Source organism: Acanthisitta chloris, unplaced genomic scaffold, assembly GCF_000695815.1.
Source record: "Acanthisitta chloris isolate BGI_N310 unplaced genomic scaffold, ASM69581v1 scaffold3217, whole genome shotgun sequence".
Classification (NCBI taxonomy): domain Eukaryota; kingdom Metazoa; phylum Chordata; class Aves; order Passeriformes; family Acanthisittidae; genus Acanthisitta; species Acanthisitta chloris.
Window position 1 is genome coordinate 116947 of NW_008684123.1, and position 17789 is coordinate 134735.

The 17789-nt window shown below is 41.4% G+C and overlaps 1 protein-coding gene across 1 annotated transcript in view; it reads left to right on the forward strand.

Annotated features, from left to right (window-relative positions):
• Nucleotides 1–2763, forward strand: part of LOC103806487 (alpha-1-antitrypsin-like) — a 3195-nt gene extending 432 nt beyond the window's left edge. Inside the window, exons 1-4 of the mRNA XM_009079181.1 lie at nucleotides 1–239; nucleotides 699–969; nucleotides 1689–1836; nucleotides 2557–2763. The exon at nucleotides 1–239 is cut by the window's left edge and continues 432 nt beyond it. Of these exons, the coding sequence (XP_009077429.1) occupies nucleotides 1–239; nucleotides 699–969; nucleotides 1689–1836; nucleotides 2557–2763 (865 nt within the window). The remainder of the gene's footprint in view (nucleotides 240–698; nucleotides 970–1688; nucleotides 1837–2556) is intronic.
• Nucleotides 2764–17789: the final 15026 nt, after the last annotated feature.

Sequence of the window (17789 nt, forward strand, 5' to 3'; positions counted from 1 at the left end):
GAGCCTGGGCAATGCCCTTTTTATAGAAGAGACACTAAAACCACTACAGAAGTTCTTGGATGATGTCAAAAGCTTTTATGAATCTGAAGTCTTTTCTACTGACTTTAACAACTCTGTTGGCGCTGAGAATCAGATCAACAGTTATATTGAGGAAAAGACAAATGGGAAAATTGTTAAGCTAGTGGAAAATCTTGATCCCCTCACTGCAATGGTTCTGGTTAACTATGTCTTCTTTAAAGGTAAGAAATATCAAAGGGTGTAAAGGTTCTAGCTTGGATAATTATTGCTTACCACAGGGAATGAAAACTTTAGAGTATAAACCTCTAGTTTAAACATTTTAAATGGAGGATATCATGTTCAGTATCTGGAAAGTATTGCTGTAAACCCATGTATATTCATTGCCAGTAAAAATGTGTCCTCATGTGGTTTAGTGAAGTTTTAAAACAAGTATCTTTGTTGAGTTTGGTAAATTATTTAATGTAATTGCAGACTTGTGCTCTTGTGAAAGATAGTGTTTTCAGTATTATCTGTTGCTAATTGTCTTTGAGCACTTAAAAAAAAGAGAAAAGTAAGTTACAATGTTGTAACACCTGAGGATGAAGTAACATGAAAAAGATATTTGCTCTAATCAAAGGAAAGATTCACTGTGACGATTCTCCTTTGTATTGCACTGAATTATTTTTCTTTTTTTTCAAAAGCCCATTGGAAGAAACCCTTCAGTACATCATATACAATACAGGAGGACTTTTTTGTGGATGAGCAAACACCTGTAAAAGTTGACATGATGTATCGAAAAGGTTACTACAGAAATTACTTTGATGAAGAGCTGTCCTGTTGGCTAGTTCAGATACCTTACAATGGAGATGCTGCAGCACTATTTGTTTTGCCTGACAAGGGGAAGATGAAGCAGGTGGAAGATGCCCTCTTAAAAAGAACTGTATCTAAGTGGGAAAAGTTCCTCCAAGACAGGTAAGGGTTTTTGCTAAGGTGAGAGGTGACCATGTTACAGATTAGTAGTGCTTGTCTCACCAAGACAAAACATTAAAGGCCAAGTTATTTTACCAAACTTTCTTCACTTAATGGTCCTTCTGGGATAGACTTCCTTTTTCTTAGTTGGAAAATTAAAAAGAGCTGTGGGTAGTGAAGAGATAGGCCATCGAACTTGGGATCCATCTTGGTTTCAGTTCCTGGTTCAACCAGAAGTTGCTTAGCACCATGATGAAGTTAACAGACTCTTGTTTCATATGAGCATTGGGGAACTACAATGGAGTAGCTGTTGGGTGTTAGTGTTGAGGGCATTGCATGTAAAGCTGACTGATTCACCATTACTGCAGCTATTTCTGTGCTGGTCCAGGCCCTGGGGTATAATTGAACAGCCTTAGGACAGACAGCCATGTATTTTGAAAAAACCCTCCTACCTGGCAGTAGTAGCTCTGTTTGCCAGTGATTTGGTGTAGTTGTGTCTTCCACCCCACTCCATGAACCCTTCTGTGGAGGCAGGGGATAGCATGGACTCAATCTGCTCCAACTCTCCCTATTAAGTAGCTAACCTGTTCAGAAGTGCTATCTGAACCCTGAGAGAAGAAAATAAAGATTTAGAAAAACAAATGTGAAGTGTCACTGTAGTGAGGCCATTGAGGAGTGTTACCAAGATGACAATTTGAACCTATTTGTATTATTTGTTACAGAAAAATTCATCTGCACATTCCAAAATTTTCTATTTCTGGTACCTATGATGTGAAAAGGATAGTCAAACAAATGGGTATGATCGATGTGTTCACTGAACAAGCTGATCTGTCAGGGATTACTGAGGAGCCTGGACTGATGGTTTCAAAAGTAAGTCAGCACATCAAAGGCAGCAACCACTGCATTTATCTGTTCCCAGGAACCTGACATTAATATCCCATGAAGAGCTTATCCCAGTCTCTCTGAAGCACTGCTCAATCATCAACAGCTCCAGTCTGGAGGCAAAGCAAGCCCTATCTTTCAAAAACCTGAAGCCAAACATGCTTACAAAGGGTTAGATACTCATGGTTTGAAGATAAGGAAGACATACATATAATTAAATGTTCTTTTAGCCACTAAACAAAATTATCTAAATGTACCACATTAGCTTTGAAAAAATTTCCTCTAATTCCTCCTACAGAGGGCAAAAGGCTGTTTGCCATTCCTGCCTTTCTAGTGTTCTAAAAAGTTATTTTTTTAGCTAGATGACAGGGTAAATTCACAATCATACGTGAAGCTGCCAAGGAGTCTAGGCTAAATTACCAGGTTTCTTTACTTCCAGAGTTTCATGCCATCAGTCATCTTGAGTGCTCTCTGGCTGCCTTCAGTTTGAGGGTTGTCCCTGCGCGTGCAGTGAATGAGGATGTCTTGAGTGGTGTGATGGCTGATGGTGCTGAGGTGGGAAGGGGAGATACTGGTGATGACCTTCCCAGGGGCTGTGGTGCATCTGACTCTAGGCAGGGCTCCCTTTGGCAAGAGCGAAGAGGGTGGCAGGCTACTCTCTTCTTGTTAGGTTGTCCACTGGAGGCTGTTTTGCTTTGCTTCTTGCAGGTGATCCACAAAGCCATGCTGAATGTTGATGAGAATGGCACTGAAGCAGCAGCTGTCACAGTGAAGGAGATTACCTGGAGATCTGGTGATTTCCCTCGTCCACCTCGAGTCAAATTCAACAGGCCCTTTCTCCTGGTTATCCTGGATAAATTCACCCACACCATCCTCTTCATTGGGAAAATTGTAAACCCTCAGAAAAATGACTGATGAGACCAGCATGTTGCTGGCCAAATTCCTGTGATCCGGTGGAACGCTAATATGAACATACCACTATATACTCATGCTCATCTTTTGACAATTATCCTTAGAAGCATTATTAGTCCCTTAACACACAAAAGCTATTTTTCCTTGCCCAAAAGACACTGGTATTTCCTCCAGCCTACAGCCGAGTATAGCATATAGTGTTAACAAAATACAAGTCACTTTTCACCAGTTTTGTAAGAAGCCCTTTCTGACATGCTCCTGTGGGGCATTCGGATGGCTCAAAGTCTCCAGATGATGCAGCTATTGCTGTACAGTCATGGTGTATGTATGTGAGAGAAGGAGAAGGGAAACAGGGAAAAGGAGGAGCAAGGTGTAAATCCTGAATCTTTAATCCACTAACCCTTGATGACTAGTCTTAAATGCAGATTTCTTTAATAGTGAAGTGAATTTCCATTAATTTCTCTGAGTTTTTCTACCAAGTATGGCATCAAGATGCAAGATCAATGACTGGGCACTGGAGGACATGCCAATGCAAAGGGTAGACGAGCTCAGCTGTTATAGCTTGCCTTACTCCATCCCCTCCCCAGTGGAAGTTCTCCTCATGGGCAAAAGGAGGTTGTTTGTGCTTTATAGATAATGTTTATTCTACTAAGGAAGGAAGCCACAGCAGCAAAATGTCTTTGTCTTATCTTACTAATATAGCTATTATTGCCAGTGCCTTGAGATAAAAGTCTGATGGAGCAGTCCATGACATAGCACCAGTTTCCTTTTTATGCATTTATACTTGTCACTGTCATTTCTCTTTCCTTCTACTGATGCCACCTTCACTATTATATTTTCCAGCTAGACTTGTCAGACTGAGGCAGAAAAAAAAGGGGGAATGAAAAATTATAACTCCAGAGAGTTTGTATTTCCTCAGCAGGAATAAAAGTCTGATGGAGCAGTCCATGACATAGCACCAGTTTCCTTTTTATGCATTTATACTTGTCACTGTCATTTCTCTTTCCTTCTACTGATGCCACCTTCACTATTATATTTTCCAGCTAGACTTGTCAGACTGAGGCAGAAAAAAAAGGGGGAATGAAAAATTATAACTCCAGAGAGTTTGTATTTCCTCAGCAGGACAGGAAAACACATAGAAAAAATGCAGATAATATTTTATTTGAGAACTCACCTTTCTAAATGTTAGCAGTAGATTACTGTTATAGAGTAAAAACAGACTGTGAATTGACAGTCATAGTTTTTCACTTAAGGTTTCTTGAGTCTAACTTATTGCTATTGTGTTGTTTTATAGTGACTCAACTCATACATACCCAACATACCCAATACACTAGATAGTTGCACAGTTAGGAAAGGAAAGAAACATAAAGCATAAAATATTTAAATTATTTTATTATTTTTTCTCTTGTTTTTAAATCGGCATCCTTAGCATGTTGTAGTAAAATATAGAAAGCCAGTGAAAGCACTTAATTTACAGATTGGTTAAATCTTTTGTTATAGAATATCTCAAACTGGTAGGAAAATATATAAATTTTTTTAGACCTTGGTCTCTAAAAATGTCTGTGAAAAACAGAACTTAAAATTATGGTGAATATTTCTAAAATACAATTATAAATTTTTGGGGGAATCTTAATTTTCTTTGGCATTAAATTAATACCATAAATATTAGTAAATTGTAGCTTTAAGCATACCAATAAGGAATACAAAAACCATTCCATGTTGACCTGCCAGACATGTAACACTTGACATTCCCTCTCAAAGACCTCCTCAAAATCATGTACACCAATGACAAAAGTTTCTTACTCATAACTGTGTTTTGTATGTTCAGTATTTGCTGAATGGCTTCATACTTCTAAATATACAAGGACTTGGTGTAATTCAGATAAACTGATTCTACAGAAGATCATTTAAAAGTTCTTGGCAAATCTTAGGACTAATTCAGGACAAATTGCCAAAGTCCAGCTTTGCAGTGGCAAAAGACTGTAGGCAAATAATAAGAGACTTTATGTTTGTTGTTCCTCACAGATGTCAGATCAATAGTCTCTCTCTGTTAGTAGGAAAAAATATCAACCCATCTCACTTTGAGAGACAACGTTGTTGCTTAACTCATTTGAAAGTGGGTGGAGAAAAATCAAGCTGAATTAAGAACTGGATAACCAAAAACTATCATGATAGGGAATCATTTTCAGATAGAGTAGAAATGATACATGTCTTGCCTTGTTTTATTATTTATTTTCTATTTTGGCAACAAGCAGGGCATGCCCCTCTCTGGAAATGTGCAACGAATTTGTGTAGTAAATAATGTGCAGTAATAATGTGCACATTAACACAGAAGGATTACACAACCCCCCAAAACTGTCAACATTAAGACTGTCACAAATCCATTGCAGTCATGGTTTGGTTCAGGACAGCATTTCTTCTTTCAGTCTGTTGGGGTTTTGCTTCTTTCCTGAGATTTTGTTTCTTGGTTGTCTTGCCTACTGTGAATTTTGTGATCAAGAAGCCTCAGTGAAACCAAGGAAGGGCTTTCATCCTAGCTAGCCAGCAACCATCACCTGCTAATCACAATAACCTCTAGGCTCAGGAAGTCCTCTTGAGAGATGTATTCCTCAAGGTAATGCTCTCCTGCAACCTTCAAAGGGCACTGGTAACCTCACATATCATGTTCATACTCCTGGCATGTCAAAATGAGTTACCAGTAGCATAATCACCTATGCTCAGGGACACCTGAGAAGCAGCCCAGAATTCTGTCAGGACTTGGAATCTCTTGAAAGCCAATCAGGCAAGAAGGGGACATTGCCAGGAGCACCACAGGAGATGTAAATGGCTCTAGGGAGTGTGACAAACAGGGCATGGGGTGTCAGAAGGACATGATGTGGCAATTCATGTGGGCTGGGCCTGAGGGGAGGGTGTGCAGTCTGCAAGTAAGTCCACAGCTCAGGTAAGTGTTCTAGGTTTCTCCTGTAATGGTGGGGGTACTTGCCTTGGAGCCAAAACCAGTGTGTCTATTGAGACAGCCCCTGAGAAATTTGATGCTTCCACTGAGTCAGAACTGGTGAGGAAGAAGATGTTGGTACAGTTGGTGGCTTGCAGTGGATGCCCAGACACTTTTCTGTGAGAAAAGGCTAGTATCTGCACAAAATGTGCACAGGTTGATGCCTGTTGGTGCAGGTGGCAGAATAGCAAGAGACAGTTAATAGGCTGTGCAGCGTTAGAGGGGCTGAAACAGAGATAGATATGTGGATTTGGAACCATGCACCTACAAAGGATACCACTGTGAGACACCTTGAACCTTGATGACCCACAGAAGCAGGACTCCAATTCAATGTCCAGCCTGCAACATCCAGATCAAAAACCAGACATGATGCTTTAAAGGCTTTAGATGTCCACGAGCAAGTCCAACAAGGAGCACATGCACCAGCAGTGGACAGTGGTTGCCATAAAAACACATCAAGTGATTGTCATGGGCGACTCTATTAAGGGACACTGAGGCACCCATCTGCCAGCCTGATAGAACCTCAAGAAGTATGCAGCCTAGCCTACCTTAGTCATCCATGATGTTGTTGAGAGGGTACTCCAAATTGACAAGGGCGTGCACTACTACCCCCTAGTACTTGTTCATGTGAGTACAAATGATATCACAAGGCAAAAAAAGACCAGGATCAAGGAAGACTATAAAGCCCTGGTGAGGCAGTTGAAAAACATCTAGCTTCATGGTTAGGGCCATCTAGAAGGTTTTGGCTTTTATGACAATAGGTTGTACTTTAATGATGGTAGCCTGTTAGGGAGTGATGGGATCCACCTGTCTAAAAAAGGGCAAGAGAATCTTTGGCAGCAGTCTGGGCAATTTGATGTGATGGGCTTTAAACTGAAGGACTTGGGGAATGGGGTCCAAAGTGGCAGTGCTCATGCCACTGCTTCCTACTTGGGAGTAGGCCATACCATCCCCTGCAGTGGCAGATGTTCCTTGGCTGCTTCTCAAGATGAGGATCATATGGCTAACCACATACCTCAAGAAGTATGCAGCCTACAGGGACTTAGTCATCCATGATGTTGTTGAGAGGGTACTCCAAATTGACAAGGGCGTGCACTACTACCCCCTAGTACTTGTTCATGTGAGTACAAATGATATCACAAGGCAAAAAAAGACCAGGATCAAGGAAGACTATAAAGCCCTGGTGAGGCAGTTGAAAAACATCTAGCTTCATGGTTAGGGCCATCTAGAAGGTTTTGGCTTTTATGACAATAGGTTGTACTTTAATGATGGTAGCCTGTTAGGGAGTGATGGGATCCACCTGTCTAAAAAAGGGCAAGAGAATCTTTGGCAGCAGTCTGGGCAATTTGATGTGATGGGCTTTAAACTGAAGGACTTGGGGAATGGGGTCCAAAGTGGCAGTGCTCATGCCACTGCTTCCTACTTGGGAGTAGGCCATACCATCCCCTGCAGTGGCAGATGTTCCTTGGCTGCTTCTCAAGATGAGGATCATATGGCTAACCACATCAAGGGTGTTTATGGCTACGGTGAATCCTCTTACACCCCTTCTAGGGCACCTGCATGCTTGATGACTTCTCTGAAGTGCCTGCACACAAATGCATGCAGCATGGGGAATAAACAAGAAAAACTAGAAATCTATGTGTGATCACGGGACCATGATCTCATAGCATTTACAGAGAGATGGTGGGATAGCTCACATGACTGGAATGTTGCCATGGATGACTATGTACTTTTTAGAAAGGACAGGCCAGCAAGGTAAGGTGGTGGAGTTGCTCTTTATCTGAGAGAGCAACTGGAATGTACCCAGCTCTACCCAGGGACAAATGAACAAGTTGAGAGATTATGGGTAAGAATTAAGGGGCCTGCTAATATGAATGACACTGTTGTGGGTGTTTACTACCTGATCAGAAGGAGGAAGTTGTTGAGGCTTATAGCTCAGTAAACACAGTTCAGGAAGTTCCTGTAGATCATTGTAGATAACTTTTTGATGCAAGAGGTGTAGGAGCCAATGATGAAAGGTATGTTGCTGAACCTTGTACTAACAAACCAGGAGGGACTGGCTGAAGATGTGAATGTTAGGGATAGCCTTGGCTGCAGTGACCATGAGATGGTGGAACTCAGGATCCTATGTGGAGGAAGCAAGGCAATAAGCAGGACTAGGCCACTGAATTTCCAGTGTTTGGCCTATTCAAAGACCTACTTAGATGAATCCAGTGGGTTAGGGCTCTAGAAGAGAAGGGTGTCCAAGAGAGTTGGTCAATATTCAGGCTTCCAACTCAAGACCAGTGTATCCCCACGATCAAGAAATCAGGCAAAGGGGGCAGGAGACCTGCATGGATGAGCAGGTAGTTTCCAACAGATCTCAAACAAAAGAAAGAAATTTATGGGATGTGGAAAAGGAGACATACCACACAGGAGGACTATAGGAACATTGTCAGAGTATGCAGGGTTGCAATAAGGAAGGATAAAGCATACTTGGAATTGAGTCTGGCAAGGGATATCAAGGCAAACAACAAGAGATTCTACAAGTACATCAGCAGCAAAAGGACATTAGGAAAAATTTGGGGCCTCTGCTGAATCAGGTGGGTGTCCTGGTAATGGAAGACATAATGAAAGCAGAATTACTGAATGCCTTCTTTGCTCAGTCTTTACTGCAGTCTTTACTGCTGAGGTTGTAAGGGGTTGGATTAGAGACTGGCTAGACAGCAAGGCTCATAAATCCATGGACCTTGATGGGATGCACCCATGGGTGCTAAGGGAGCTAGCAGATGTTGCTAAGCCACTCTCTGCCATCTTTGAAAAATCATGGTGAATGGAAGGGTGCCATTGTTACTGAAGGAAGGCCAATGTTACTCCCTCCCTCAAAAAGGGCAAGAAGGAGGACCCAGGAAGCTACCAGCTGGTCAGCCTTACCTCCAACCCTGGAAAGGTGGTGGAACATATCATTATGGAGGTCATCACCAAGTATGCAAAAGAAAAGAAGGTCACCAGGAGTGGTCAGTTTGGATTCACCAAGGGCAAATCATGCTTGACCAATCTAATAGACTTCTATGATGGCATGGCAGGATGTGTCAACAAGGAGAAAGCAGTGATTGTTGTCTACCTTGAGTTCAGCAAGGCTTTTGACAACGCCTCCCGTAACATCCTCCTAGGTAAGCTCAGGAAATGTAGGTTAGATGAAAGGATAGTGAAGTGGAGCAAGAACTGGCTGAATGGCAGAGCTCAGAGAGTCATGATCAGCGGAGTAGTATCCAGTTGGAGGCATATAGTCAGTGGTGTTCCTTAGGGATCAATACTGGGTCCAGCCTTATTCAACTTGTTTATCAATGGCCTGGACAAAGGGATAGAATGCACCCTCATCAAGCTTGCTAATGATATGAAACTGGGGGGAGTGGTTGATACACCTGAAGGCTATGCTGCCATGCTGTGGGACCTTGACAGTCTCAAAAGTTGGGTGGGGAGAAACCTAATGAGGTTCAACAAGTGCAAGTGTAGGTTACTGCACCTGGGGAGGAGTAACCCCAAGTACCAGTACAGGTTGGGGGTTGGCCTACTGGAAGAGCAGCTCTGCACAGAAGGACCTGGGAATCTTGGTGGATGACAAGTTGACCATGAGCCAGCAGTGTGCCCTTGTGGCCAGAAGGGCCACTGGTATCCTGGGTAAAAACTGGGTTTCATAGGAAACAGTGTGGCCAGAATGTCCAGGGAGGTGATCCTCCTGCTCTACTCAGGTCTGGTGAGGCCACATCTGGAGTACTGCGTCCAGTTCCAGGCTCCTCAGTACAAGAAAGACAAGGAGCTACTGGAGAGGGTCCAGCAGAGGGACCACAAATATGATTAAGGGGACGGGTCATCTCTCTTATGAGGACAGACTGTGGGAGTTGGGTCTGTTTAGTCTAGGGAAAACAAAGAAGGGATCTCATTAATGCATGTAAATATCTCAAGGTCAGGTGTCAAGAGTATGATGCCAGACACTTTTCAGTGGTGTCCAATGACAGGACAAGGAATAAAGGTCATAAACTGAAACATGAGAATTTTCAACTCAACATAAGGAAGAACTTCTTTACATTGAGGGTGGCATAGCACTGGTACAGGCTGACCAGGGAGGCCATGGAGTCTCCCTCTCTGGAGACATTCAAAACCCACCTGGATGCATTCCTGTGGAACCTGCTCTAGGTGACCTCGGCAGAGAGGTTGGACTAGATGATCTCCAGAGATCCCTTCCAACCCTAGCAGTTCTGTGATTCTATGAGGTATGGTTTGGGCTCAGAATGGTATGTCTGAAGGCATCAACAGTTTCATTGGTGTAATGGATCTATAAATGTTTTCTGGAATGGAGTGTATTTAATTGTAGCACTGGATGCTAAGAGAATGCAAAAGTCAGAACAAAACAAAGGAATGCTTTTCACACAAATCTTTCCAGGTCTTTTTAATGGAAATTCATAATGTTCAGTGATTCTGCTATATATTAGATTCCTGGCTTGTGCTTTGTCATTTGGCCAGGAGAAAAAGTATCTGTGTGGAAGAATGGAAGGTCCATGGTTATCTGACTCCTGCAAAGGTTTGGGAGAGTTGTATTTCTCTTCTTCAAACACACATAACATAAACAAAACATTATGGAAATGAGTGTGTCACATAAAATGACACAGGAATGGAAAGTTAACAGAACAACAGAATCTTTATTCCGAGCATTTCCAAGTTTTAAAGCTTTAAGGATTCTACGTGGCCAGCATATGACATCCAGCCAACCTTTGGACTCCAAGCAAGGGAGAAGCAGTAGTGCAGTTACACTTACATGGACCTGAGCCTGTGCATGGTGGTCTGCCCAGACAGATCAGCTAATTATCCCCAGCACACTGCCAGGCTGCTCTCAGTGTCCTTCTTCCCTGTCTCATGGCAGCTGCCAGAGGGACCTCAGTTTGTGCTGCTGCCTCTCACAGCACAATGTGACCATTATCTTGGTAATTTCCCTCTCCCTCCCACCTGCTCCCCATGGACATCTGCCTTTTTGGGGGGAAAAACAGTGCTCTTCAAGACAACATGTTTACAGAACCTCCAAGAATATTTCTGTTTTCTCACCATTTCACAAGAGCAGCTGTTTTCTCAGTCTTTACTTTGCAGAGAAATGATTCCCTTTATCACCACTATCATATCCACCCTTTTACACAGGCAAAATAAGAAACTATGCCATAAGTAACAGGTAACAGGCTCTAGTACAAGTCTTATCTCATGTTCACACCACTTGCAGGATGCCTCCTTAGCCAAGGTGTCTTCTTTGTCCTTTGTTTTACTGCTTGCAATTCTCACAGCATAGAGCAGCCTGGAGGCTGTAAATCAGCTTCAGAGGAAGGTATCTTCCTTTTTGTCTTTTTGGGATTTTTTTAATGCAGGCAGCTAGTGGTTTAGGTGCTTTTAAAGGTATTGTGATAAAAATCTAGATGTATCTTGTAATTAACTCATAACAAACACTTGTAGGTCCATTTAAACTGGAGAAATCTCATAAGAAATGTCAAATTCAGCTACTCAGAGGGAATGAGAGATATGAAGAATGGGCTGGAAAGCCAACAGTCTCTGCTAGAACATGCTTTGCTTATGGAGTCATCCTTTTCTGATGGAGGTGTAAACCTATTTATTTTCTGGCCCTTTTTTTCCAGACCAAAATGGTTTCTGACTTATGATATTGTTTCTTGTTTATGGCAATCTTAGATTTCTGGATGTTGAGGCGAGTGGCTGTTCCTGGAAAACTGAAGTAAGAAGAGCTAGTGAGATGTTCTGACAGCTCTATAGCTTCAATCTCTGAGGCCATAACTGGAAGAAGGTCTTTGAAATCAAATTGGTCCTCAGGAAAATCTTCCTGTAAATCTTTGTCTGGAAGAAAGCTGCAGCCAAAGCTTGGAACCAGGTAAAGTAGAGCATGCATAGGAGGGATGTTTCAAATAAGAAAGTAAAGGAGTGAAAGGCAATGGTGATTTTAGTGATTGACTTGCCTGTGTGCATCAACAGCTAATTGTCATTGCACAGTACTTCATATGTATTTTCCTAATAGGATAGAAATATCATGATATATGTAAGGCAAAATTGACCAAACCATGTTCAGGCATCCAACTCATTCAATACAGTCCTATGAATCATAAATGAAACTCAGAGCTATTCCAATCTGAGATGACTCACTTTTTGGCCAGTTTTTTGGATAGCATAACATGAGGAGGTTCCTTAATTCACTTTCCTTACTAAAAAGAAGTTAAGAAAAAGATGAAGACAAAAGCACAGCTAGAGTAAACACACATAGTTTTAATTCTTGCTTCTTCAAAAGAAGTATCTTTTCCATAGTTGTGTTGCCGTACAGATGAAGGCATCACAGATACACACCTTAATTTAATTCAACACAGCAAAATTAGAAGAGCAAATTAGTTCAGAGGCAGTAAGAGCAGTTTGATATGTCCTCTCTTTCAATTTTTTAACAGTAAAGACTATGTTTATCTAGTTTATTTTTACCAACATTGTTTGCCAAAATGTTCTTCCCCTGATTCCCCCACAAATCCAGCTCCGTTTCCTTTCCAAGGCACTCCAGTTGGATGTGACATGTGTGCTTTGGATGGAGGTGGAATTTGGGTGGGGGAAGATGATGAAAGGTCAAGAGAAGTTTAAGGGGTAAACAGCCTCTCTAAACACTTCAGAATTCATGGAGTTTGGCAACACTGAACTAACCACTGAGACCTAAGCCTTGTATCTCATTTCTGTGGGCAAAAGCAAGGAATTATTTTTGGCACTCTGTGGATTTTATGGGTGTTCCTGTCTTTCTTTAGAAACTGCTTCAAAGCCATTAATTAAAACCTTTTTTCCCTCATTGTTTTCATGCTGGTCATTGAGATCATAGATCTGAACTAGCACAAAATTAACCTCTGCAACAAATATTGATGGTTTTCTATGCAGAGATGGGTCATTTTCACTATGCTTTCTTACACAGATGTCAATTCAGTTCCTCACTATCTTCTAAATGATAGCCAGCAAGTAACAAGTCCACTGAATGATTATGTTTCACTCCCACATACTAACTGCTTGCTCCACTGAATAGCACAGCCTGAGAGCTGGAAATTACCTGCAGTTCTCCAGGAAAGCAGCAATGTGGTTGAAACTTGACTCTTATCAAGGTAGCCACCAGCAATGCTTTTTTCACATTTAGACTTTACAAGCAGATCAAGGCAGTGGAAGGTGACAAGAGCATTTAATATTCTCCTTTCAGCCTTTCTACTGCGTTTGCAATGCCCTCCCTGTGGATCTGGCCACACAAAGACCTCACCTGACAGAAATAGAGGTGCAGGAGATCCATGGAAGTTTTCTTTCAATGAAGCAAGGTTCAGCTAAGCAAATGCAATGGCCTCTCTGTAGACAACAGCTCAGAAGTTGCTGGATGATGACAAAGAAGCACATCTTGGTAAAGCTGGCAGAAACTGGAGAAAAGATCAGTGAACAGTTTAAATGTAGAAAATTCTGATTAGGAGCACACTTTTACCATCGAGTGGTTAAAAACTGGAAGAGGTGTCCCAGAGAAGTTGCAAAATATCTGTCCTTGGAAACATGTCCTCCAGAAACCTGATCTAACTAGCCATGTTTTGAGCAGAGGTCCAACATAAATTTTGGTTCTAAGATTCTGTTGCACAGGGACAAAACCTATGGGGAAAATACACTGGCACACTTGTTGACGGTGTTGTCTTGAAAAGTAAAATATGTTGTATAGAGAAACAGTTTTTGAAACATAATGGTTTAATGTCTGATTATGATCCCCAAGTTTTAATATTTCTCTGCCATATTGTTTATAAGGTTGCTGCAAGAAACCACTGGACAAGACAGCTAGATGGAAGATTTTATTACTGAGTGGATGCATGTGTTTCATTAGAGAAAAACAGAACACCTCTCTCTTGCTTTACTACCTCAGCCTCTTTCTGGCATTTCCAGTTCTCTGCTCTCCACTAGGTAGGTCTGTTTCCAGTCCCTGGGATGAGTTTCCTCAGATGTGATTGCTCCAGGGAGTCACTGCATCAGGGACCTACCTTTACACTTCTGCCATCCAATCCCCATTCCTATGAAATTTGTTTGGACATTCACAAAGACCTGGTGAATTTTTCTGGGAAGCACAAGGAGGCTGCACTAGCCAGAACTGCTTAATATAGATTTAGTTCTTGTCCTCTCAGTATCCATTGGTTGTCAATAATTGCAACTGTAGGTTAATCTGTCAGTAGCAAAAAATGAGGAAACCTTGGCTCAGAGGTTTGGATTTGGAAATCCATGTAAGGCATGATGAATACCAACATCAGCAACAACAAGAAGAAAGTCTTATTTTCAAGGTATAAATGAAGGCGCTGTAAACTTTACCCTGTGATTATCTCTGTGCAGACCTGATGTTGCTCTAAGAAGCCTAGCTATGCTCTGTACTCAGCTTTTGCATCCTGAAACAACATGTTGGAGATATTACAGGATTAGGGGCTTGGCCAAACCAATTGTGGTTTGTTGGATGATCCAAACTTTTGTCATGATTAAACAACAGGAATATGAGATTTGTGTAGGCATGGAGAATGTCTTACAAAGAGTGTCTATGAAAATTCAAAATGAAAAATATGTTAATCTTATTAACTGAGACCTGGTTTTAAATTGTATGTGGGGAAGCAGAGTCTGTATGAAAAGACAACTTGAAATTGCAAGAATTCAACTACACAATAATTGAAAAGCAAAGAAAAATTTCAGAGTGAACTTTATTTCACATACATACATGCATCACTAGCCAGCTGTATCAACAGACACTTGCCAGCAGCATGCTGGCAGATTAAGTTGAGCTAATTAAACCTTATTACTTTGTTAGGCATGGCTCATTGAACAGTGTAACTGCTCACAGAAAATCACCAATGCTTACAGTCCTCACCAAGTGAAAACATGAGGCTAGAGTTTTCTTAAATACGATTTACCAAAATCCACATGTTTTTCTTCCTTGAATGTATAAACACAATACATCAGATCAGAATGACCTTGCACATGAACTGAGTTTATATTAGAGCTAAGAGCAAAATTGTGCTTCTTTAGCAAATGTGCTAAAGAAAAAAATGAAGCAAACTAGTGAGAGATATTTTAGTGTATCCAGAACCTGCGTTTGCACATCTAATGTAAGATTTTAGGTTGCTGTTTTTAAAAAGTCTCTTTTAAGCCAATCATTGCTACTCATAAAGAAAAAATACAAAATTCAATAACAGCTACTTAGGACCAGTAACACTTTTCCATGGACAAACTTGCCATAAGCATAACTGGAGTTTTCAAAGTTGGAGTTGTAAAATTACACTCTGTAAGTAACAGCAGGGCTCTAAACACATGACTTGGACAGTAAATATCAAACTCTAACATTTCTTTCAAGTATCTGACAAATACAGTCATTAAGTACAGATGATTACTCAGACATTTTGGTTTAACTCATAAACATAGATTTAGAAAATCCTGTTCCAGCCATTCTGGTTTAAGAAGTTCACTTTCCACATGACATAGAAAACTGTGTATTTAATACACAAAGCTACAGCTTTCCTCAGAATCAATAAATACAATACATGGACAGGAAACTTTTGAGAGTTTTGTAACTGAAGCAAAATGAGATTATCTCCTTTCTCTCCTGAGGCTTTAGAGCTGAAATAATATTTTCAAGGCTTTGCAATATGAAAAAGGTAACACAACCATTTTGCATGTCTCTTTATAACTCAGTTGTATTTCTCACTGCTTGTCTCTAGTTGGGAGTGCTTTTTAGACAGTTTTTGCACAACTATCAGAAGAGAGCTAAGGAAAATCTTGAAACATTTTAAAATTATGAAATACTAAACTTCTTATTTTGAAGTAATGGTGTTAATGGCAGTCAGAAGCTGAACTGCCATATTATGCTTGACTGACATATGAATCCCAGTTCTATCTAGATGAAATGAGAATGATAGGACTACGTTCCTTCTGGATAATTGACAATACCCTTCATCATCTATACCTTCTATTATTGTTTGAAATGGATATGTTTACCTCTCAAATTATGCAAATTATTAAAGTCCCATTAGATTTACAAGTTACTAACATTAATCTCCATCTGCAGTATAAATGAGCATATGGGCTCTGTCAAGTGGGATAACAGAGAAATGACAAATATATTTTTGAAAATAAATGCAGGGAAGATTCTTACATGAACCACCACCAGAGTGAGTATGTCTTACCTTCCATACATATTCATTCCCTGCTGACTTGAAGGCCAGGGGCAGAAAGATCTTTCAGTTCTGTTGTAAGAATAGAAATTAATGAACTGCAACCTTGTAGGTCTTCAAGACATACTTCAGGTAAGTTCTTCAACATAACACTGAGTCCTGCCCCAGAGTCACCACCCTCCTGGCTTCCCTGCCATGACTACATCCTCTTAGCTAGAGTTTGGTGCCAGGGTAAGCAAAGATGATTTCTGGCAATACATATACCATCTTCATGGCCAGGACATGAAGACAGCCTTGGGCCAGCTGATACAAAGGGTTTCACATCTATACCAGATGTGTGTTTTATAACATGGATGTTGCAGATTGTCTGGAGTGAGGTGTCTGTGACTTCTCTGCAAACAAAACCCAGGTCTTCCCTGAACCAAGGCTGACATTCTTCTGCTTCGAGGCAGTGCCACTCCTTTTCTTTCAGAGTGCTCAAAATAACAGGACAGTTTTTTAACAGCTCGAGGAAATGTTTCTGTACAGTGATGCTTAGGGCAGGCATTGTATGCAGCAGGGCATGGCTGGGGCTGACTGCAAGGTTTGCTGAGCATTTGCTGATGAAAGGAGCTCACCAGCTTGGAACAGAAGCACTTGGAATAAAACAGTATGAGTACTATCACACGTTTAGAAATGAACTAAGGTGTAAAACAAAGTAGCAGTGTAGGCACATTTTGCAGGTTCCTCTCTCCAGAAGCAGGCCCTGTGATGGACCACCTGTTGGTTTGCAGAACCACTGCTGACCTCGCTGGTAGGACAATGAATCTGTTCTTCAAGCCACCATGTCATTAGAACGCTGATAAATGAAGCAAAGAGATGCAGATTTTGGAAGAGTTTCAAAATCAATCCATGTTGACAGCAAAAATATCTGTGTTTGTGCCACAGTTGTATCGCTCTACTGGATCATGTTTTTGTTCACCTCAGAGTAATGTACAGAATCCAGAATTAGCTTCAACCCTTGTATGTAATTCTTTACAGCACTGAGTCTCCGGTTGTCTTTCACTTCAGCTGGCCCTGCAGCTGCACAGTGGGCTCCACTGCCCAGGCCTCTTCTCCTGATGTGAGTAAACCAAGGCTGTTAGAAAGCCTCTGAGTGTGGGATTGTTTCTAAACTGCTGCCAAGTTCAGGGCGAGGGGGAACCAAGTTGCATGTTAATTACCTCTTCTGCTCTGCTTTTCGTAGAAGAGGGATTTAGCTTAATTTAGCATGTTGTTATAAATGCCCAAGCTGTATGATCAAAAAACTAAAGCCCCAAGCCAGGCCATAACACACCTCAGGAGATGTTTTGGCACTTTTGTCATCAGCTGTCAGTAACTAGGAAGGGGTACCTGGTAGCACAGCTCCTCACGGCCATGGACCTCTGCTCTTCAAAGTGTATTTGTAGCTAGCAATTATGCATGTTTGGGGACAGTAAACATTGAAGCCAGCTGGCCCTGACTTCTGATCACTGACTTCTACGTGCTCTGCATGGCTACATCAGCATTTGCCTGCATCCTCAGATGACTTTTTTAATCCATGTAATGTTTAGCAGAAGGGTAAATGTTTACAACTGCTCATCTGTGTGACCAAAGGAGCACCCACAGCCACCAACAGCCTGAGTGTCTTGGAGCACCATAAGCACCTCCCTGTTGTTTTTCTGAAAGGCTACATTTGTGCCATTAACAATTCTAGCTCATGCGTTCATTTAGTTTAAATGCAGTAGGTTTGTGGCTGGCAAAAGAGTACAGTCTGCTTCATCAAGCCTCACCTGACCTACACAAGTAGTCCGTGGGAC